The 23573-nt window shown below is 40.1% G+C and overlaps 1 protein-coding gene across 9 annotated transcripts in view; it reads right to left on the bottom strand.

Moving 5' to 3' along the window:
• ctnnd2b (catenin (cadherin-associated protein), delta 2b) overlaps window positions 1-23573 on the bottom strand; it is a 154200-nt gene that overhangs the window by 100657 nt on the left and 29970 nt on the right. For 7 of the 9 annotated variants that reach the window (XM_047589505.1, XM_047589507.1, XM_047589508.1 and 4 more), the window contains exon 2: window positions 18278-18414. In XM_047589505.1, the coding sequence (XP_047445461.1) occupies window positions 18278-18409 (132 nt within the window). In that variant the 5' untranslated portion in view covers window positions 18410-18414. Of the gene's footprint in view, window positions 1-1468; window positions 1588-1877; window positions 2082-18277; window positions 18415-23573 lie in introns of those variants that run through there. The other 2 variants (XM_047589510.1, XM_047589511.1) reach the window with 2 other exon arrangements.

The following is a 23573-nucleotide window of genomic DNA, read 5'->3' as shown; positions in this document are numbered from 1 at the left end:
ACAGGGGGAGGACATCTCATGTAGAGACAAAGACACTGCTGACTGTTAAGAATAAAAAGTCCAAACATCTGTTTACAGGGTGCTGCATGTTGAAATGATGGAATTTATAATTAGAGGCAAATTGCAGAAGTAGTAACATTTAAACTCTATATCTGTTCAGATTGAGGCTTCAGAAGTCAAAGGCAGACAATCTGTTGAGGACATGGCTTTAGGACACTAATACATTTTGGTCAAATCCATGTGTTTAATTTCAAAGCGAAAGAAAACTGTGGACTTCTGTTAAATCACATGTACTCTGAGTGCATGGTTGTGGGGGCTCCTTTAATGCTTAATATAATTATAATTATGTGTGATGAATAACCACTAATTAGCTGATGCACAAACAAACCAACAACTGATTATGGTCTGCTGCAGTGATCATTGTAACTGATTTAACATAACAGATTTCACCAATATGACAAAAGAAACAGACAAATAAACAAATTAATATACATATATATATATATATATATATATATATATATATATATATATTTGTTTATATTACACACACACACGCTATAAGATACTACAGCATTTAAACAATGTATATTTCCTGGCTACTGATGCAGGGCAGAGTGCTGGTCTGGGGGAGATTTAACGCCCATGACGCCTGAGGCAGGTCCGCTCTGTACACCATAATGATGATATCATTTAATTATACTCATGTATCATTAAAGTAATAAGTTAACAACAATTTAAACTGCAAATTTCTCTGTAATTATGCACCATATTTGCTTAATTAATGGTAAGTGGGCACATATACAGGATTAGACAAACATATTAAGTATAAATGTGTCTGTGCACCCATTGGCATACACATGAATGATGTAATATATGTTCTACAGTAAAACACTACATCTAACGTCTGTGAGCAGTTGTGAAAAATGTTGTGAACGCAGCGCTGTCTGTTGGTGTTAAGTCTTTCACACCGCTGATCGGAGAGGGCAACGTGCGCAGACGTCCCTGTTAAGACAACTTTAACATGGTAATACATGTTCACCGTGCAGCGAGGGTGAAACCTGCTCAGCATTAAAAAAACATTCACCAAAGTAGAGTACATTTAGTAGCTCATGAATCACATTTGAAATGGATGTAGGGGGGAGCCATGTGCACGTAGTAGCCTAGCAAATCAATCATCATAGTGTATGCTGAAGTTTTAGCAGCCAGCCAATCACCAGCCGGAAGCAGTGTTACGATTTCATCACTTAAAGGCTAATTTGAAGATAAAAGCTGTAATCCTCTGATGCAAATACAAACAAGCAACCGGCTACAGAAAGCCGCATATCTTATTTACATCTCCGCATGAAGGGAAAAGCTACACGGCTTCCCCTGTGTGATCTGACTCTTTATGCAGCCAAATCAATCTTAGCAGCCCCATCAGATGATGTAAAGGAAGGAAAACCGAGAGGAAAAAACAGAAACCTACTTTCTGGCAACATCCCAGTGGCAGATGAAGGAAAAGATGAAAAAAAAAATTGTTTGTTTTTTTTGTTTGCTTGTTTAGCTGAGAGCGTGTACTGAGAGACTGAGAGGCTGACTAACTAGCTTGATGGCGAGCCGTGAGAATTCAGATGCATGTCTTCTTAAAAACAGCCAAACAAAAGCGATCGCTCCCTCCTTTTTTAACCCCCACTGCCCCTCCGATCTCTGCTCCCTCCAATTCAGGGCTGACAGGCAGACACCTGTTACTGCAGGACGGAGCAGGGACTGTGATGGAATTTAGTTAAAAACTCATGCTGATATGTATATGTATAAATAAAAATGTGACCTAAAGAGAGATATAGAAAAGAAAAAAGGAAAAATGGAGAAAAAATCCAAGCAGTGAGGACACGTACCTTCACATGGACCATAGTTTATAGAGGCACCCAAAATCGCCCAGTATTCCACATTTCTTTGCTGCCTTTTGCTCAAAATGCAGCAACAAAAACAATCGTTCTGCCTCCTCCAAACACTCATCTGTCCTGGGTCAGGACACAAACGATAGAGACAGAGAATGAAAGACACAGAGAATGAGAGAGAGAGACCACAAGTGTCACTTGAGCTGACTGCAACCCAGCGCCCCCCTCCCACTCTGTGGTCTGTATGCTTGTGTCTCTTTCTCTCTCCCTCCTCAGGGGCCATGAAGCGCACACACACACACACACTCACATACGCACACTGTGTTCACCGAGGCACAAAGGTCCCCATGGCAACGGAGCATTTAGAAGCCCCGTGGCATTATTTATGCAACGTTGCATCACAATGGGCCCTCCCACCGGCCAACCCTGCCAAAAAAGCCCGCCGCTCGCCAGTCACTCTCTGCCTCTCTCACTCTGCCTCTCTTTCTCTTTCTCTGTCTCTCTCCGGCCAGACCATCTGCAACCCCCCTCCCTCCCTCCTTCTCTCCCTCATCCACCATCACTGAAAAGCAAGGAGAGATTTTTAGGAGGAGGAGGAGAAGGAGGAGGAGGAGGAGAGGAGGAGGAGGAGGGGGACTGAAGATGGAAGGGGAGCGGGATGGGGGGAAGCAGGCACACACACACATGCCTATACACAAACATGCCTGCACACACACACACACACACACCGTTCTGCCTCAGTGAAATTGTATGGGGCAAGACAAGATGTAAGGAAAGCAAGTGGGTAAAAAGCACATTACTTGGAGTAAGTTCGGAGCTTGGGGTATCAGCAGCTATTTCTGGCACAAACTGAGAATCTAAAATCACCAAAGCATTTATATTTCATGTCTCTGCTCAGGTCCATTATAACAGTGTATTCTGTGATGAGGTAAGTGACCCACCATGATCAGCTATTATAGTAGCAAAATAGAAGACTGAAATTGCTTAATTTCAAAGGAACACTCTTTCCATTTTTAATGATTTGCACCCAAAGGTGCTAAGCTAAAGCAACTACACTTTCCTGAGCTCTGACCCTAGAAATTAAGATGTGAACCACAGAAAGGATGGGGCTTATGTTTCAAGAAACGGTGACTTTGGAAACTTAAGATGTAACATAAGTACTATGTGCAAATCACAGGCTGTATACAGATTGATGCTGGAACGGCTCATTAGAAGTAAAACCAAAGCAAGCAGAGCACCCCCTGGTGACTGGCTGCAGGATAGGTCATAAACTCCACCATGTTAGTGAATGGGACTTGAAATAAACACTAAACATTAAAATGCACGCCATTCACCCGAACTCCCTCTATGGACCACATCACCCCATCTCTTCAGCAACTCACCAACACAGCCAAGCTCCAACATATCTGTCTGAAGTTCCCCAATTATACACGCCCGCACGTACTCTCAGATCTTCCTCAGACACCCAACTTATTGCACCTCCTGCCCGGCTGTCTACCATGGGTTCTAGAGCATTCAGTCTCTCAGCCCCATGCCTTTGGAACATTCAACCAACATTCAAAGCGCAGACGCTCTGACACATTTAAAATCTGGACTCAGAACAAATATTGTTAATATAGCTTACTCCACCTAACTCACTAATTGTTGTTTAATTTAATTTGCTTTTATGCTATTGTTTATGTTTTATTCTGATGATGTCTTATGTATGTTTGTTTTTATGTAAGGTGACCTTGAGTGTTTGAAAAGGCCCCCACAAATGAAACTAATTATTATTATTATTATTATTATTATTATTAACATTGCTTTGTAACTGGTGGAGGTAGAGCAGAGCTCAGTATTAATTAATAGAAAATGCCAGTGAGTGTGGAGGAAGTGTGGGTGCGCCATCGATAACACGGCTGCACGTGGCTCCACTCTTGGCACATACTGTGCAGACCATGGTCTTAATAAATATGTCTTTATACTGTGTATGGTGCAGACCCTCGCTCCAAACTTGCAAGATGGTGCTGCCCGTATGCCCAGGAAAATAGCATCAATTCAGCCAATGCAATTAAGTGGGGTTGCGTTGTCCAAAGAGCTCCAGAAAACAGAGACAGCCTGTATTGTGACTTAAATCGTACTGTTGTCTGCTCAGTGATTGAGCAGTCTTGCTGGTAAACTCTCCAGATAGCAGGCCAACTAGCTTGGCGTGATATGGGGAAAGGCTTGTGCTATCAAGCCCCCAACAAGCTATTTGCATTTAAACACAGCACTTGCCTACAGTTCATTTTAGAGTAGGATAACAAGTGTGTCTCAATGTTGAAAGAAAATTCTTTGCAGTTTTTACATATGTTCTGGACTTGGCTGCTTTGATCTGCTTTCAATTTAATAACTAAACATAAAAAGTCTCATAAGTCTAGCTTGGCATACTAGAAATCTTGTTACTGATTCACATTGATTCACACTGATTGCCTTCTTCTGGACTAGACTTGCTGGAAGTGGAGCTTGCAATGGCTAAAGGTAGTCTTATTTCATGTATTCATGAAGATGTAAGGTCCACCTTGTGTACATTGCAATCCATGTACCATCCACTAAATAGGCTGTAGCACAATCTAATATAAGGAGAACATCTACAGGACTTGATGTGGCAATGAATAGAAGGCATTTGCACTTCAACTAGATCTAAAGATAGCGATTAAATGTGTGGTAGCGTAACCAGTAATCCTCATAATCATATTGCATTAGCGTGTGCTATATGTAATGGTAGGGATGGTGAAAACTACAGTTAGTACAGTTCACCTCATGCTGCAGAACTTTGTTTTAATTCTATTAAATTGCTTAAACATAAAAAGTTATTTATTTGTTCACTTAAAACATTTTAGTTCATTAAGTTGATTAAGCAGTGTGAATAGTGGGGGCTTCACATGACCGACAGCCACTACTACTGATAATATATTATATAAAAAGAATGTGTTTGTGTCCATTGTTGAGGCTAATTGGAACACCCTAAAGGGCTACTAAGTTTAACTCACCACCAAACAGTTCCTTGCCAAATAGCCCACATAAGAGAGCATTTAACTTAACTGATTAATTTATCTTAAAGTTGAATGCCAACAAAACATCTGCTTTGAAACTTCACATAATAAACTAGCATGCATAGTCATCTCTTACCCACATGCAATCTGGCTCAAAATCTGGCTCAATATCTGAATCCATGGTTTCCAGTTATTTCCAAATGCGCCAAGAGTCCCTGTAAAAAATATTTTCAACCCCTATTCTGTGTTTCCCCTTATCCAACATGTCCACTTCTCTCTGAAAGACACTAACTGAGCCAATCACAACATCCCAGTAAATATATTGTTCGCATGCAAAGCTCTAGTCTCCAGTCATTTCTTTATTCAAATTTGAATTGGCTCAGTTTGAGCAGCTGTTTGGCTGCAGGCAGAATGACCACAGGTTTAATCACCAAGGTGAGTGTTTGGTTAAAACTAGATGGACTGGTTTGATGCTTCATTGTTTCAGTGTTCCGCTCTCAGCTTAGAGGTCCATGATACATACAGCACCTCTGAACATGCATACGGTTTTTGTATCTGTATCTGTATCTGCAAACGTGCTAAACAATTTGGTGAACAATTTTCAAAAGCATAGCAAAGAATATTAGATTCATGGATTTTTCATTGAGTTCCAAACACGTGTTGACCTCTATTTATATTCACATTGCCCCTGAAGTAGCGAGGAGGAGCTCTTGAAGAAGGCAGAAAGACGAGGGGCGACATCACAGGTGAATGCAGACAAACTGACTCAACTCTATATACACAAAGGGCTGAAGAGGGAACAATACAAAGAAAATAAGCACAAAGTGAAATAAAGGAAACAAAACAACCAAATGATGAAGGAGAAGAAGTAACGTGAACTGGTTTAACTTTCTAAGCGCTGGCTAGCTGAGTGAAAGTTTATCTGTTTATCTGTTTTAATCTTAAATAAAGTGAAATAAAAATTTTTATTTAGAATACCTGCAGATGAACTGCACAGGCTGCTGCTATTCGTCGCTACATCCAATATTTGCGTTATTACGGTAATTTAAAGCCAGACTGACAAAAACACATGATCTCATTCTGTGTGTCATATGCTGTACAAATACTTTTTAATAGTTGGGATTAACTGTTTACTGTTTTAGTTGGGAGATAGATTTTAAATTCTTGAAGAGTGTGAATGCTGAGGTTTGTTGTCGTTGGAAACCATTTATTTCCCTTAACGCAGTGAGTAGAATTGTTTTATTAATAGACTAAACTAGAAAACAGTCACAGCTTTCCACCTTCATGCCTTCATGACTTTAGAATATATTTTAACTGAAGCTGTTTCATTTCAGACATCTCATCTCCATCACTACACTCTCACAAAGCATTAGGAACACTATGTACATGCTGGGTCAGGCCTCTCTTCTCAAAACTTCTTGGTTTCACGGATCCGACAAAATATTGGAAACCTTGCTTCCTTCAATATTCTGCTCCACGCTGATATCATTTAAGATTCATTGGCTGCACGTTTGTGCTGCATATCTCCTGATCTAACACATCAAAAATGATTCACTTCTAGAGTCTGCAGAGCAAGCTCTCTCATATTCATGAAATCAATTAGAGGTGACTTTGGTTTTGTGACATGGTGCAAGCATACAGTATAAGATCTTAAATTGACTGATTGATATCAGGTTGGATCCATGGATTCGTGCTGTTAATGCTCAATATTGAGACTACCAGGGCAGATAATACTCTCCATTTCAGTTTTGGCGAGTCTATTCTGGCTTGACTGCCAGCAGCTGTTTCAATCACTGTAGTCAGCTTCATCCGGTCTGCCCCCTCTCCTCTGACCTCTGTCACCAACAAGGTGTTTCCGTATGCTGAGCTGCCTCTTAACAGAACTTTTTTGAGCCATCTGAGTAAACTCTAAAGAATGTCATGATGAAAAACCATGACATTCTTTAGAGCAGTTTCAGGAATACAGAAACAAGCCTGTCTGCCAGCAACCATCATGCCAAAGTCAAAGTCAGTGACATTTTCCCCATTATGTGATTCAAAAATGAACTGAGGCTTCAGACCTGTAACCATTGCTGCCACATAATTGACACGAAGCTCTGTCAGTTATGTGGAAATTATATTATATGGCAATTATATGTCCTACATTCAAAATCTAGTTTTAGGGCCTAAAATTGCTTCTATTTTTGTATGTGTCAAGTAATTCACAGACATAAAAGCAACAATAATCTTGAATAAAATAAAGCAATTATTCAATCAACTTTAATTAATGTCTCCTCTCGAGAATGCTGACATGTTTTTAGGTGTCTGCGGGAAGTAATAAAACTGCTGCATTGGATTCTACAATGGTCTTTTGTCTGTATCCACTGCATGTGCCTGGCTGATCCCTGTCTTTTCTATTAGTTTTGCTTTTCTCCAACAACATCATCTCTTTTCCAAATGCAATAAACTGAAATCTATAACACAGCAGAAGCGTGTCTTTAAAGGCTCACAATAAATGTAGAACTACAGCATCCCACCGGCGGGAAAAAACACTTAGTAGCTGCTGACAGCAACATATTGCCGTGTGTGCGTGTCTGCGTGTGTGAGTAATCATAGCTTGAAAAGCAATTAAAAGAAAAGGACAACAATTAACTTTGTGTTAATGAGCAGGTTCGACAATCAAGTGCTTGTCAACTGATTGCATTACTAGAGATTCTGCTGCAGTCCGAGCTTCTTAATGGAGACAGAGGTAAGACAGACAGAGAGCTAGTGTGCAACCACTAGCTAGCCGCTGAAAACCCCATTAAAGCAATTACTAAAGTAAAATAAATGAGTGTAGGACAGTGGTGGGGTGAACGTGCAGCATCGCTGGATTGTGTGCGTTATCGTCTCTCTCTATCCCTCTCTCTCCCTCACGCTTTCGTGCAAAGCCGTCTAATTGTGCCCCATGGTGCCCGCCTGGTATTTGGAAGTTTCAGACTGGGGGGCATGTTCGATGAGAAAAATGTCACAACGGCTGTACAAGCTCAGACCGCTGCTGTCTGGGGCTATTGTTTACGTGAGGAAAATTACTAGGTACATCCAGTTGGTAGCAAAGTTGTCTCAGAGTGGTGTAATCCTAATATACAGACCCGCGGAGCAGAGAGCAAAATAATGGCCAAAGAAAAAGTGGGAAACTGCAGATATGAGACAAGAGTCAAGGAGATTTAGCTCTCCCCAGGTACTACTTAAATGTTACTCCCGAACCAGACAGATTTGTCTCATTTTCCGATATCTGCGACAGGTTTAATTCCTCCCCTCAACAGTTGTTTTTCAGCCCCTGTGTAACTGGTTTTAAGCTCATGGATTGGGACATAAATCGTGACCAACTGTAAAATATTTAGAATTCTGCATCTTTGTTTGGGTTTATTGGGCTGCAAAATATGGAAACTGTTTGGGTGGCATCAAGTTACAACTGCAGGGCAAATGAAAAACCGCAGTGATGTTGGAGGTCATGGCACAAGGTAAACATCCAAAGGCTGAGAGTTGCTGCTTTCATCATTTGGACACGGCCCATGGACTTGTTATTTTTATCCCACTTTATTGCCTGTTGCTGGGAGGTTTGCCAATCAGGCATCCCGTGTCTTCCAAATATTGGTAGGTGCGTCTGTGGCTCGGTAGGTAGAGCAGGTTGCCCACAAACTAGAGGGTTAGCCATTCACATACCAGTGACCAAAGTGGTCATGAGCAAAACACAGAGTGTGTGAATGTGTGAGCAAATAGGTAGATGTGCCACTTTGAGTACCAATAGGTAGAAAGGCACTATATAAATACAAGATCATTTATCAACTCATGGATCATATTCATTATTGAAGACTCTCCATCTGACCAGTTCCTTCCTTTTTCACAGCAAAGTTACGTTTTTATGGACTTTCAGTTTGGCAAAGTGCACATCTAGTTGTCAGGGTTTGAGCATTTCGTACAACCAAAGTAGCTACAGGCTCTCACATGTTAGCAAGAAACAACACAGATATTAATAGCAATACTGGGTTATGGAGGTAGGACCTGTAGTGGGGAATTAGATATGTTAACCTTGCTGGTTTGAGACACTCTAATAGTAACTGGCTATTGGTGTTTGATATCTCGAAGTTCAAAGGGAGGCGCATGAGTAGCCTTGCCCTGCAAATGTTTGGCCCACGTTTCACTAGTGGGGTTGAAGAACAAAGTGGGGCACAAAGGCACTTCTGTTTGCATCCTTACCTGTGCTTGTGTTGTACTACTATATGTTCCAATTCAAGGGTAGCCCAACTGACTCAAGTTCCATTTGTTTTATCACAGATGCATTGTGTTATGACTGTGAGTGAGTGCCTGTCTGGTACTATACTCCCTGTCTGCAGGGGTTGCTGTTTTTCATTTTTTCATTTCAGTGTCCTGTAGGCCGGCCAATGATTAAACACCACCTGATGAACCGATGTTTAAAAAGGCCTTTGTTAGAGAAGGCAGTTGCTCTAATGTTTTCCTGTGACCAACCCAGAGCTGAACCACTCCATACTCTGTACTGTACGCTCTTAGGTCTGAATATTTTACTACCGCAGTCCCATCAAGTGAGGGTGAGAAGCCAGTTTTGTTCTTGTGTTTTTCTCCTGACTTTGGTTAGGGAGTCCTAACTAAAATAAAGATGTTTTTCGAACTGCAAGTTAGTGGAGTGCTGATTTTTTTTTTTTTTTTTGGGAGAAGGGAAAAGGGGAGAGTCAGCTTTTTGTGTTATGAATTAGTTTCCCCTTGGCTGGTCATAACAATTGCAAGCATACTTGATTGGGGGAACTACTTTGATAAATGATTATGGTTTTGTGTTGGAGTCAGTGAATATCTCTGGGTTTTACCCCTTAACATAAGACACTAGAATATGTTTACTTTGGTCTTTGGAAATTTGGAGAAATGTGCTATTAAGATTTAATTGTAGGTTATATATGATAAAAATCACACGTTATAGAACTGCCTATATTTCTGGAAGATAAATTAAACATTTAGATTTCAGATATGTTGTAGAATATTCAAAATGATTCGATATTAGCTACAAGACTGGCAGTGCTGAATGCGAACACATCGAAACCATCTTGTGTCGCTATCTGACCAGGATGACTTGCTGGTATAAACGTCCTCATGCAGTAAAAAAGAATATATTTTAGAGGTCAGGGTTTGTTAGACACACTGACCAGCCCAGCTGGCTCAGCTCAAACAATATCATACCCTCCGCCCTGCACCTCATATTCGATATTTCTTTTTTTTTCCTCAGGTTGAGTCTCTTTTGGGAACTTTGTATATACTGTATATACACGTCAGTCTGAAATCTTTTGAAAATACTAGGTGAAAGTGTAGGCTACACAATCCTCACTAAACAATGAGGATATTGCAGCACCTTTGAGTTGAGATTATACTATGTTTGAACTGTAGTCCCAGATGCAAAATGAGCGAACTGCATGCTGGTGTTCATGGGTTTGGACTCCTGTGTTCAACTTGTCAACCTTGAGCACAGTGTACTCTGTACTGACAAACAACTAACAATTCTACTGCATGGGGCTTATGGGACTACCTTTATAATTCATAGCTGCTCTCATTCTAAACATATATGCATTTGTATATTTGTCCATTATGCTCAAACCAAAGCCACTACACAAGGTACGACAAAAAAATGGAAAAAAGTCAAGGTAAAACTGTATTCATGCTGGAACTTTATGGTCTTCTACATCAAATGAATTGGGGAACAACAAAAGACACACTTTGATCAGGGACGGTTGTTAATATTCACGTAGTACTGAGCTTTTACTGCAGACAGTGTGGGATCAGAGAGAAGAACAAGAGCAACTACAGCCCACTGATCTAGTTCTGAAGAAATTCTGTATTCTTTCTCAACATAAAATTTCATACCCCTCGTGGACCAACAAAATTTACTGCTTGTTCTGTTGCTGCAGCTTGGCCCGCTGAGCCAATATACCATTGGCCGCCTGGAGAGTTGCTTCTGCCTGGGATTGGTTGCTCAAGAGAGCTATGATGACATTCCAGTTCAATTCAGCTTTGCTTCAATGATTTAACATGGCTATTTATTCTTTATTTATCCTTGACACTTGGCCTTTCTGTTTAAGCTTGTTGAAGTAGTAGATAAAAGTAGTTGATACATATGTATATATTGTAAAGAATGTTGGAAAAGACGACACTGTACAGGGTGATGAAATTAAATTAATTTGAAAACTATAATAATTTAACAAGTGTCTTGAAGCTCACTGGTCCAGGCTTTTAAAATATTGACAAGTTCTTTTCCCCAAAACTGCTGCTAATGTGAACAGTTCTAACATTAAGTGATGCAATTCAAGGCTCTCATCTGCTTAAGATCTTGTAATATGAATTCATTAAAGTGAAGACATGACATGTGACAAACATCTGACTTGAATTTATTATTTTTATCTACTGTTTCCAGATGATATACTAAAATGTACCTGTATGGCATTGGAAAGCAGGAAGTAGGAAGTAGGAAAGTAAATAGAACTGACAAACATGAAAGCTGAAATCACGGTCACATTTTCTGGCCTTTATTCTTTTGCCTGTAATCAAAAATAAATTAAAAAAATCAGCGTCTATGGTTCGAGTTACGCTCGACTTAGACCGACTTATGTAACAAGTGTTACCTGCAGTGCTAAGTAACCCAGAGTTACTTCCAAGGCCAAGAAAACAAATCATTAACCCACACCCTTCCTCCCAAAATCCACACCCTCTCATTCTTTAAATATCCTTTTAAGTTTCTTTTTTTTCTTTCCCCCTTGCATAACAAGCAAAATAAAATTAATGTCTGATCCACTTTCAAACCAATTCCTATGAATATCTAGTTCTATTGTGAACTTTGAAGAGAACTATATTTGGTAATTTAATGAGTTAGCCAATGCTAAACAAATCTTAATTAATCCTTAATGAGCAAATGAAGAGAAGAGGAGGAAAGGCCCGATATTATCGCAAGGCCGTTGCACAGAATACAAACAATAAAAGAACCAAATTCACATGGAATGAGTACAATTAACACGGAACAATTATATTTTTCAAAACCCTGTTGTTTTTTTAATCAACTTATATGTTAAAACACTTGACATAAACGGAATGAGAGTCTGCTCTGTGAAACTTAAAATGTGAGTAGATTTTGCAAAATCATAAGTATATGACTGTATGTGGAGAGAAGGACAGGGATGAGTCTCATTATTCGTAGAGAGAGAAAATAAAGGTGTAACTTCAATTACCTCAGCACTAAACTGTCTTTAATTTGGATTCAAATTAGTTTCAGGTCAGACCTGGCAGAATCTGTTTTTGACTGCGCTGCCAATTAGAGTGAACAATTCTCCTGAGCTCCATGATAAACATCAATTATCCAGCGGCTGAGAAGCTGCAGAAACACCACATTTTGCCTAAAATATCAGATTTTATCACCAGAAGAAAGCCTCTGTGATGGATTTTGTTCTTTGTGCTTTCACCATTGATCGTCTTCTCATTCTGGATAATTTTCTGCCATCTTGAATTTGCTCATTTTTCACTTCTCTTCTTCGCATCCTTGAATTCTTTGTCAAGTTCTCTCCTCTGATGAGGCAGACGATACAAGGACATGCATTTCCTATTGTAGCTCATGCTGCACTGTGTGCACTAGTGTGGCCTGTAAAATCACAGCAGGCGGTCACATTGCCAGTGTGAGGGAAATCAAGGTTGTAGCTGTAATGTAATGTGTTTTTCCAGTTCTAGAGTCAATGGAACAAGTGGTCGCTTTCCCTAATGAGGGCCACAGCTTCATTGTCTTTTTCTACTGAGGCATTTTAATTGCATGTCAGCTTTGTGTGACCGAGGTTTAAGATGACTTCATGTTCACCAAAACTATTGCAAATTAACACCAGGGGAGCAAACTTCTGCATCTCAGCAAGTTTCCAGTTTAGTTGCGTAATTACTAAGACTACATATGTAAATGATTCCATCTGCAGCTCATCTGATTTGCATGAACCCCTACATAATTTCTAAAGTCAGAAACATGCCGGAAAGTGCAACTGAATGAAAAATATTGCTCGAATAGAATCTTAAGAAGTGTAATTGTGCATTCTTTCTGCAAGAGGAAGGTTACGTGCAGAAATATTTGTTGAATAGATTGATAAAGATCAGATTTTTGAAACATCTGACTATTAAATATGAATACATAAATGGGTCCAGTACTTGATTCATAAACACCTCACTAGGCAGGACTTTGCCATAATGAGACTGAGTGGCAGTGATTTCAAAAACATTTCAAGGTCACGTCTGGTGGTAATCTACAGTATGTCTGTGAAGGTTCTCAGTCATCCAGGTCATGGTAATCCAAAAGGCGTTGTGGAATTTCTTGAAGACGTTTCACCACTCATCCGAGTAGCTTCTTCAATTCTGAGAGATTAGTGGGAAGTTGAAGTTTAAATAGGAAAACTCTGTGGGTACACTCATCAGAAACTTACTTGACCAGAAACTGGTGCCACTATTTTCATAATGGCTGGGTACTTACCTGTCGTTAAGAGGGGGGATTGTGTGCCTAGGCTACTTACTGTATGAATGGAGCTCTAACGAAGCTATTGTCCGTCAGAGCCTCCAGGCTCAAGGTGTGAATGGTGCAGAAACTTGTTGGGGACAGAAGTCAAGACCGAATTGTACATAGATGGCAGATTAAGTCTCAGTCCACCCCTTCTGTTTAGAGAGGGTTTTTCCACTTAGGGTTAGGGTTTGACATACATTAGATGTCTTCCTTTACTCCTCTCTCAAATCATCAGTCCTCTCTGGCCAGGACTTTGACATTGCTATTTTCAATGGAGTGTCCTTTGTCCTTCAAGTGGAGGTGGACTGCTTAGTAGTTCCCTGATGAGCTGGCTCTCCTGTGTTGAGCCATACGTTTGTGGATGGGTTGTTTGGTTTCCCCAATGTACAAGTCTGTGCAATCCTCACTGCACTGAACAGTATTACACTACACTACTCTGTTTTTGCCTAGGTGTTTTGTCTTTGTGGCGGACCAGTTTCTGAAAAAAAATGGAATGTGGGGTTTTCTGAAAATTATCCTCAGTTTCTCTGATACACCAGCCACGTACGTAGGGGATGACGATGTTCTTCCTCCTCCTGTACTCCTCTTCCCTGTCCCTTTTGGGATATCTTTTTGAGCCTTTAACAAAGGCCCAGTTGGGTCTTGAGGGTTTGTTTGATGTGTTTTCCCTCCTTCTCCTTTCCATCCCGTCTGGTGGGTACAGTCTGTGCTTGGTGCTGGAGGGTTCTGATGACTCCTAGTTTGTGATCCAGGGGGTGGTGGGAATCAAATTATAAATGCTGGTCAGTGTGAGTGTGTTTTCTATATACTTCAATGTTGAGACTTCTTCAACATGCACCAACATGCACCAGATTTTGAACACACCCCACAAAAAAAAAACTGGAACAGTGTGACATGAATCTATAGACCCCATCATGACCTACATCACCGTGATGTACAGAGGGAAGCTTGAGACAAACCTATAGATCATACCACTAGTATGATGTTGCATACTGTCATACCACTAGTGGTAAATACAAATTCCCCCGTAGTCAGTATTTATTTTGTGTTGCTAGCATGTGTCAGCCAGAAACCGTTAGTTGGGCAAACACATATATAATGATCAGCGATGCTACATAGAAAAACTTGAAGAAATAGGGGCAGTATGTCCATACAGCCTACCAACCGAGAAATCAGTGAACGACCCCACTCAGTGGCCACAAGTGTAATACCCGGACATTTACTAATGTATGGTAATGTATGACATCTGTCTATTCTACAACAATCATTCTATAATGTAAACTTAATAAATCATGACATGAATACAGCATGAAGCTTTGCCCTTTTCTTAACTTAACTCTGTGCTCTGTCATTATCAGCTGTCATTCCAGTTCAGCATCAACATTTGTTTTTAACTTCTTAACATGAATTGTGTTTTTTTTTAATATTGTCTCAGACCTGAATTTATTGAATTGTCACATGTAACAACCTACATAATATAGAATGTGAAATAACAGACTTGAAACTGCATTGATGCTGCTATTATATCTGTCAGTCTATTCTAAAAACCACATTTACACTTCTACCACTGCTGATACACTTTTACCACTGCAGCAATAAAAAACGATATATTTTTTGCTATGTAATTTTTGTATATTTTCAATATTTTTCTAGTATTAGTATTTTAACTTAAGTTGTACATCATTGTAATAATAGATTATTTTCACTATTTTGTATATACATGTGTTTTTAGCAGATATCAGTTTTAGATTAAGAAATATAGATATATAGACATTGCTTACACTGGAAAAGAAGGGGTACCTCATTGCCTCAATATGCATATGCATTAGATTGATTTCAATAAAGACTTCATCTTTATAGCTCTCATATAACTATTTTCCTTATCTGAAACATTATACATTATACCTCTGATTTTGCACCTGTATTTCAGTTAAATTTCACATGCATTTCCCCTGAGGTCCATAAGAAATACTGAATAAGTTGCAGTGACTCTTTCCACTACCCCTACTGTATTCTGTGCTTCAAAAGATGAACGCCATACTACATACACCACACTACTGTATTTCTCATGGGCTCAAAGCCTTGAAAATATTTTGTTTTCAACTACTGTAGGTTGGATAAAACCATCTTAAGGTTTGTTTTCCTAAACAAGCAGTCACATCTTCGTGATTCAGAACTAACAAGACTATCAAACGTGACAAAGCTGCAGGCCAGAGACATCTCATCAATACCCAGCGCTCCCATTTTATGTGTCATTCAATAGGACTGTGTGTCAGATTTCTCAAACAGGCATGTTTCACACTGGAATGAAACTCTTTCAGACTTCACACTGTGCCTGCCTCAATGGCAGATGTGGCGACAGCAGAGATGATGAACGATACGAGGGCTAAAGCTGACAGATGTGATAAATACGACGTCGAATGGCTAATCAATCTCATGTGGGCAAAAGGAAGCGGAGGAAAACAGTGGCGGGGATCTCCTGGTGTGAGTCAGCAAACTCAAAAGAGTCTGACTGACAGCATGAACACGCATGTGTGTGTCTGTAGACCGCATGACTGCATGGCCAAGTGTGTGTGTTTCAGTGTGCACGCACTGCCCAAAAAAAATGCACCCCTGTTTGCTTCAGAGCTGGGTAGTGAAGACTGGCGACAGCCCATGTTGAAAAATGACACACAATGAATACAAGTATGAAAGGAAGTGACAAATGACTGACTTAAAAATAATAATAATAACTTCACTGTGGTGCAGAAGGAGAAATCCAGCTCGGATGGAGGTAGAGGAGAGAGTAACTGTCTTTGATTGCCTTCAAATAGGTTAAACTTCCATTTCTGTTTTCAACTCTTCAGCATTTTTTCTTTTTACACATTTACCATTGCCATGTCCTAGATTGTCTATATGTGTGTGTGTTTGTGTGTGTGTGTGTGTACATGACCTACTTAATCTCAGAATGGACTTCCAGAACATTGTAGTGACTGACAGACTGAACTGAGGTGAAAATATGCAGAATCCATTATTTCCACTTTCAGCCTTCTCACTTCCTATCTTTAGATTTCTCACATCTCCTGTACCAGACATAGTAAACATTCACAGCGCTGCTATCTTCCCTCAGTGAAGAGGAGTAGCCTACTCTGCTCACTTGTGCTCTGTCAAAACCTACATAGCCTACATGCAGCCTAGCGCCTCTGTCCTCATCTTTTCTAAATCCACACCGTCATATTTTCATAGTCTTAAATACCTGGACTTCAACAGCAACTGATGCTGACTTCACTGACATCAATTCAACTGATTTCACCACAAGGCGTCATACAAATGTAGCAGTGCATCCACAAATTTGAAACAGATTCAAATGTGCACAAACGGTGGACTTCCCATTTAAGTTTAAATACATAATGAGATCTCACACTAACATCGTACTAATCCCTTATGATTTGTCATGTACGAGGATTGGTATCCTATTGGGGAATAAGCTAGCTGAAAGCTGTTTTATGTACAGCAGTAGTGTGGCTCGTGGGGTGGCAATGTTCTTCCATCTGTCCAACATTTTGGTCTAGATTAAAATATCTGGAAAACTGCCCAGGTGGATTAACATGAAATTTTGGTACATTAATGATCTTAAGTGGTTAAAACCCAAACACCACCAGCATGTCACAATTCCAACTATTCAGGTTGGGCATTGGGTACATCTGAACCTAATGATCCAGTTCTTATCAATGTTGTCTTTCCATTTTCCATCCAATTGAACATTTTGCTTTTGCAGACTACCGGTATATACTGTTTAATATATAGGATTTAATCTTCTGCAAAATAAATGATTCCAACTCATCTGTAACTAAAAATAAAGCAGTAGTCTTGTGTTTTGCAAAGAAAGACCACAGTATGAACATTGTTCCTAATATTATTTTTCTGATTCCGATTATTATGGATTTGTGGGATTTATTCAACGAGCATTTTTTTATTGCCACTCCTAAACTGATGCATATAGTTGTTGCTTTCATGCAATAAATTGAAAATACATCACTGTCTTGTTTTATTGCAAAGTATTACAGTATACATGGGTAGTATTTACCCAACATTACCTGTGATGGGCGCATTGCTAGCGACTAAACTACTGCTATATAATAAGAGTGCTGTCATTAGTTTTAAGTACGAAACAGAAAATGCAGAAAACACCTGCATGAATAAACTTAATGCATCCAATAGAATGAACACGTGTCTACTGCTTGTCATTCTCGGTTAAATTATAAAGACTAAATAAAGATTCCAATGTTTAAAGCCTGGTAATGTAACACAAAACACACGTGATCACATATATGATCACATGGCATACTGTGCACAATTACCAGGTACCAATTCAGAATCTAGATATGTCACTTATGTGCTCTATAACGGAGTCAATAATGAAAGAGGAGTTAGAATTGATGAGCACTTTCAGACACATTTGAGTAGTGTGATGAATATTCTAACCTTCATAAATACATAATGAAGACCAAAAAACTGTCTGGCTCTAAAGCCTGATCTTAGCTTTACTGAAAAAAATCAAGGTGACTTGATCTTGTTCTTTAGCTGCTTCGTCATACACGGTATATCCAACAATGCTGTTCAGACTCTGACAAAACTACATTAGGTTGTACATTAGGTTGTTTTCAAAAGTGCACTTAGCAGACTGCATCACATAGCTCTCTGCTAACATAATGTGGTGACATATCATTGACATGTTTGCTCAGATGGGCATTCCATCATTTGTGTTTACTGGATTAATTATCCTCACTACCACCCGGTTTTCAAATGTCATTAATTGTGACAACCCTCTGTGTAGGGCGCACGCACGCACACAGACTTCTAACCTGTTCCTTGACGGAGGCCAGGATGGCGGAGGTGGTTTCAGACTCAGAGCCGTCTCCGTTGGAGGCATTGAGGACGGGGCTCAACATGGTGGCAGCGCTGGCAGTGTCAGACGCCACCTCGGGCACTGGCATACCTCCTGGAAAACAAGGCAACATGCATCTCTTTTAGTTTTATTAAAGACACTCCTGGTGTGCCAGCGTTTAGGCTGTCACACCTACACTCTTCTTTACTTTTGCACTCATCATACAAACATATTTGGATGTTGGAGTGGGGGGTGAAAAGACTAACATATTCACAAACACACACACAGCAAAGTGGAAAGTAACTAATAAACCAGCCTGTTAACAGATTTCTTGTAAAGTATGGATACCAGCCAGTTAATATTTTCCATATGTGCTACAATGTAAGGTAAATATAATAATGCACCTAATAAGCTCCAACTCTTTTGGAGAGGAGCAGTGACCAGTGCAACTGGAAATCTTTCGAAAGGGAAGTTTCAGCAGACTCTGCATTAATCACAGCTTCACACGACTGCAGTAGAAGTGCTACTTATAGTATATAGGAGCACTAGTTGTAACACCAACAAATAGTGCCATAAAAAGTAGCAATGGGTCAAAGATTAGAGACAGGGACAGGGCGCAAGTACTAACTGAGATGTTTCCAGTCCCAGTTAAAACAGATGTACATGTTTTTCATGTTTCATGTTTCATGTTTTTTAGGCTGATCTGGCACGCAGAAAAGGGTCAATACTGTAATTTTTAGTAGAGGGCATGTATGTATGTATGTAACATTATTTGCCTAAATAACAGCTAAAACAATAAGAACTGAACTCCAAAGGATACAAATTCACAGAAATATCACAATTCTCAATGGCTAACTGGTAGAATCAGCTCTTTGCTCTTAGTAGCAAATAATACTGTTTTTGATTTTCTGTTTGGTGTTTTACTTTTATATGGTTTTTATGCACTGTCCTTTGAATTGTGTGCTGCTGCAACTCCACACATGTCCCCACTGATGAATCAATCAATGATTATCTTATCTTTTATAATGGTTGCCGTCAGCAATGTCGTTGGAAAGACCTAAAGCAACGTGTTAGTTGGTCGGTTGCTTTCAACTTCAACCTCAAGGGTTTCCGGTGAAGACGTAAATATTTAAAAGCAGGTCAAAAATACCAAAAAAAAATCCACTAACAGCTGGGTTGGGTTTATCAGACTGTACTCAACCAGTAGAAAATATTACATTTGTTTGTTGCATGTTAGGGCTATGGATTAATACACATTCAGTGTTCTAGCATGTATTTTCATCAGAATACTTATGGGATTAACTCAAAATGAACTAGAGCATGTGTGTTACAGCAATGAAGGGGGTGTGTTATCCAGTGCAACAATGTGGCCCATTGATGAGCCATTATTTCAACTGATTTTGGATGACAATTCAGACTCTATGACACAGAAATAAGAAAAATATACAAAATATCATGCATACTTGTGGTAAGAGCTGGCTTAATTGGTTTTGCGTTTTGTCTTTTTAAAGGGATTCATTGACAAAAATGTCACATTGTGGGACTTATTGAAGTGCGTGGTCAAAGTTGCAATGTACGGTCAAACCGATTACCACTAAAAGTAAGCTTTGTTAATATCTTGTTATGGTGGTAACTAGTGGCATTTATCAGTATTGCGTTGGTAAAAATCAAGATGAGACTGACATAATACTCACAAACTATTGGTTTCTAAGTTGCGTCTGGCATCACCAGAGGGCGATGGTGTGCAGGGGAGGATTATAAGGTTCCTGTGCCAAAAATGTTGTTGCACGTAACTTAATAAATAAGGAACTTTGTCCCCAATGAAATGGGGACAACGTTTGTTGTGCCTGATGCTGTGTCTGTGTTTCTGCTCGATGGGGCACAGCTAAGATGGTCCTGGCCTGCAGATTTGTGGACTGGTGAACTGCTGCATGCACAATGCACACTTCAGTTTGGGCAGCGCCTCTCATTGGCTGATTTGAAGCAAGGGGCAGGGACTGCACAGGTCACCTACCTCAGCTAACGTAGCGTCAATCATTGCACGATGCTAGTGTGAGATTTAGGACTTTACCACTTGAGCAGAAGTTGGAGATAAAATGTTTTGGACCACATCGACTGGAGGATTTAATTGTTTCTCAAGAGGAAAAAGACAAAACTAGATCCTTCAACCAGGAGTGGTTTAAGCAGAAAATTTGGTTAACCGGAGCTCGTCAAAAGGCGCTTGGTAAATCTAATTTATTTTTAAGCTAAATGGAATTGATAATGTAGTTTACAAATTGTTTGTATTATATTGGAATTTGTGTAAGTGGCTGTTTGGCTGTGGTATATTGTGTGTGGTGACTTTGTATATTGATTGCTGTGTCTTGTGTGTATTGCCGTTCACGCCATGAGCCATGCATTGTATTTTTGTCACGTTATTGTTTTGATTTTGAGTATTTGATATAGTGAGATCTTGAACACTGCCATTGTGCTATTGATATGATGTCATCAGATTGGAACAGTGGCATGGAGGTTAACACTTCCCAGCGAGAAGCTCCAGGTTGGAGTCTGATTCAGGCCTTTCTGGGTGGTGTTTGCATGTTCTGTGAGTTTTCTCCAGGTACTATGGCTTTGTGCTTTTGTTATGAGGGTACAGATAGTGGTATTTCTGGATTGAATTGCCCCACCAGAATTTCCAAACCAGAATCACCACTCATCCTGATGCAACACAGAGCTGCTATAACAACTGCATTAACCAGCTTTAAACACTGATGAAAGGCTTGACATGACACACACACACACAGCCTGCCACTGGCATGTGGTAGCACTAGCCTCATCCCAGGGTAAGAAAAGTGCAGTCTGTGGGCAGATAGGAGGCATGGCAATGAGAAAAGAGAAGGAACAGAAAGGGATGGAAAAATGAAGTTGAATGAATGACACCATAGAAGGGCAGCAGAAAAGAAGAGGTGAAGAAAAAAATGAGTAGGAAGGTGGGGGGCAGATGAATAAGAGCTATGAGAAGAGAAAAGAAGAAAAAACTAATTCCTTGCATGCTGCTAGGCAACTATCTCTGGTCACTGAATGCTGCTAATATGGCTGACCTGGCTTTACTTGTCTTCCATTTTGAGGAGTGTTCCCTTTCCTCCCTCCTCACTGTTTCTGAACTTTAATATTTCATTACCACCCACCTGGGTACTTTCCTTTTCTACTCTCCTCCTCTGCTTCCTCTCCCTTCTTGTTGCCTTTCTGCCCCCTAACTCCAACCCTCATCCCCCCTTCCATCTCTCCCTGCCTACTTCTATTCACTTGACACGTTTCGACCTCCTCATCTTTTCAGCACTTTTCTGCTTTAATAGGCAGCAGGAGGAAGACCCAAAAGGTTGAGGTTTTGATTTGAACCAAACACTACAGTACACCTGAGCCCTCTCAGCACCAGTCCCTCCCCTACTCTGAGTATGCACTGCACCGTGTTAACAGGCTGCCTATCGGGCCACGCAATACCCCTATGCTTCACATTCACCATGCCAGTCCACTTTTTCAGGGTTTGTTAGCTTCCGACTGTGTCGCCACAACAGCAGAGCATTATGTGCTATGCTATGTTTTTTGTAAACCTGCCTATTTCCTCTTACTCTCAGTCTTTGCTTTTTTCTGTAGCCATATCACACAGTGTGGACTGAGATCAATCAGACTAATGCTTACAGGAATGTATTACTTTGGGGTTATTTTAGGAATACAACATGCCAGGAACTCCTTAGATGGGCTGCAAAGTCAAGTTCATTTAACCTGTTGGACTTCAGTTCTCTACAAAAGCTAAGCTTTTAGAGAGTTATGACTGAGAGGTACACATAACCCTGTTGAATAAAATATTGGATGCTTTCATTTTGGAAAATCGTTTCATTAGAGAAAAAGGAAAAATAAAATAATAAAATATAATAAAAAAGAAAATGGAAGGAACATCATGCGCAAAATTTGTATCATATGGCTTGAATAAAGGAGAGTTTTATTTGCTGAGATACTACATGAACCTTGAATAGTTGTTCAAGAAAGTCTGAGTTTTCCCCTTCAGTCATGCTGTGCCATACATTTATGCATGACTTGTGCTGTCATGCATAATTGCATACATTGTTGACACAAAGGGCTACGACTGTAAATTGAAAATGTTAAAGGTAGAGGAAACAGCAACATCTTCCTTAGCATAGTGTGTTTAACATTTAATTTTAATGATTTGACAGTAAAGTAAATCTATTAATTCACCTACTTTCGTACCTACTGCCTATCAACTTCAGCTGTACTGCTTATTGGCATATGCCATTATGTCGACACACTTAGATGGTGGCCTACAATATTATACGTGCTACATCTCACCTTTTCAGCATGCCACTGTCGACACATTGGTATTAGCATTCAAGTCTAAGCACCACTCTATACAGCAATGTATTATTGCACTCACACATTATTGTGATAGTGAGGTTCTGTGTTTTGACCTGGAAGGTCATTACACAGGAATTTTTTCAGCTGACAGTCCATTCAAGCTTCCCCATGACGTGAGTACTTGATCCAAGAGTGAAAGATGGCCAGCAGCCGAATTTGCCTATGGAAAAAAACTCAAGAGAAGCTCTGGTTTTTGACTGTTCTGACGGGGCAGGCCGCCAAATATAGGTCAACTCAACAGACCGTGTCCAAGCCCTCATCACACAACTGACCAGTACAAAGCAGCTTTTCCCAATAACAGCCGTCAGAACTAGGTTATAGAGGCCCACAACCCAGCTAGAGGCAAGACTTTGACTATGGATTAGGCCTAAAGGCTTTATTTCACTGAAGTATAATCTTGGATTTTTAGGTCTATATTTCAGCACCGTAATGCAGGGGTATTTAGCCCTGCATTTCAAAGCGGTAATCTCAGATATTGCTGTTATGTTGTAAATGCAGCTCACCGTGCCACGATTGACATGCCTGACATGGGGAATACTGAGCTTAATCTTCTGACCCTTTAAGCTCATCAGCCAGGTCTGAGACAGGCATGTTTTGGTGAAGATGAATTTCATCACAGATCAGCAGCACATCACCTAAACTCCCATGGCAAAATGGTATTTTCCTGGTCACTGTATGTTGTTCACACCCGACTTCCTGTGTCTGTTCCTGCACATATGTGTGTATCTAGAGCACTAATGCATGCTTGTGTCTGTTTCCTTCTGTGTCCCTTCTGAGATGTGTTTGCTGTATGTTTGACAGGCAGTCCCCTGCTGCCTCATTATAACTTGCTTCAGTGTTTTCTTTTGTCTTCACCAGTCTGT

Source organism: Mugil cephalus, chromosome 7 (genome assembly GCF_022458985.1).
Source record: "Mugil cephalus isolate CIBA_MC_2020 chromosome 7, CIBA_Mcephalus_1.1, whole genome shotgun sequence".
NCBI classification, from domain to species: Eukaryota; Metazoa; Chordata; class Actinopteri; order Mugiliformes; family Mugilidae; genus Mugil; species Mugil cephalus.
Note: the sequence above shows the minus strand (reverse complement) of the source record. Positions and strands in the feature narration are given on the sequence as shown.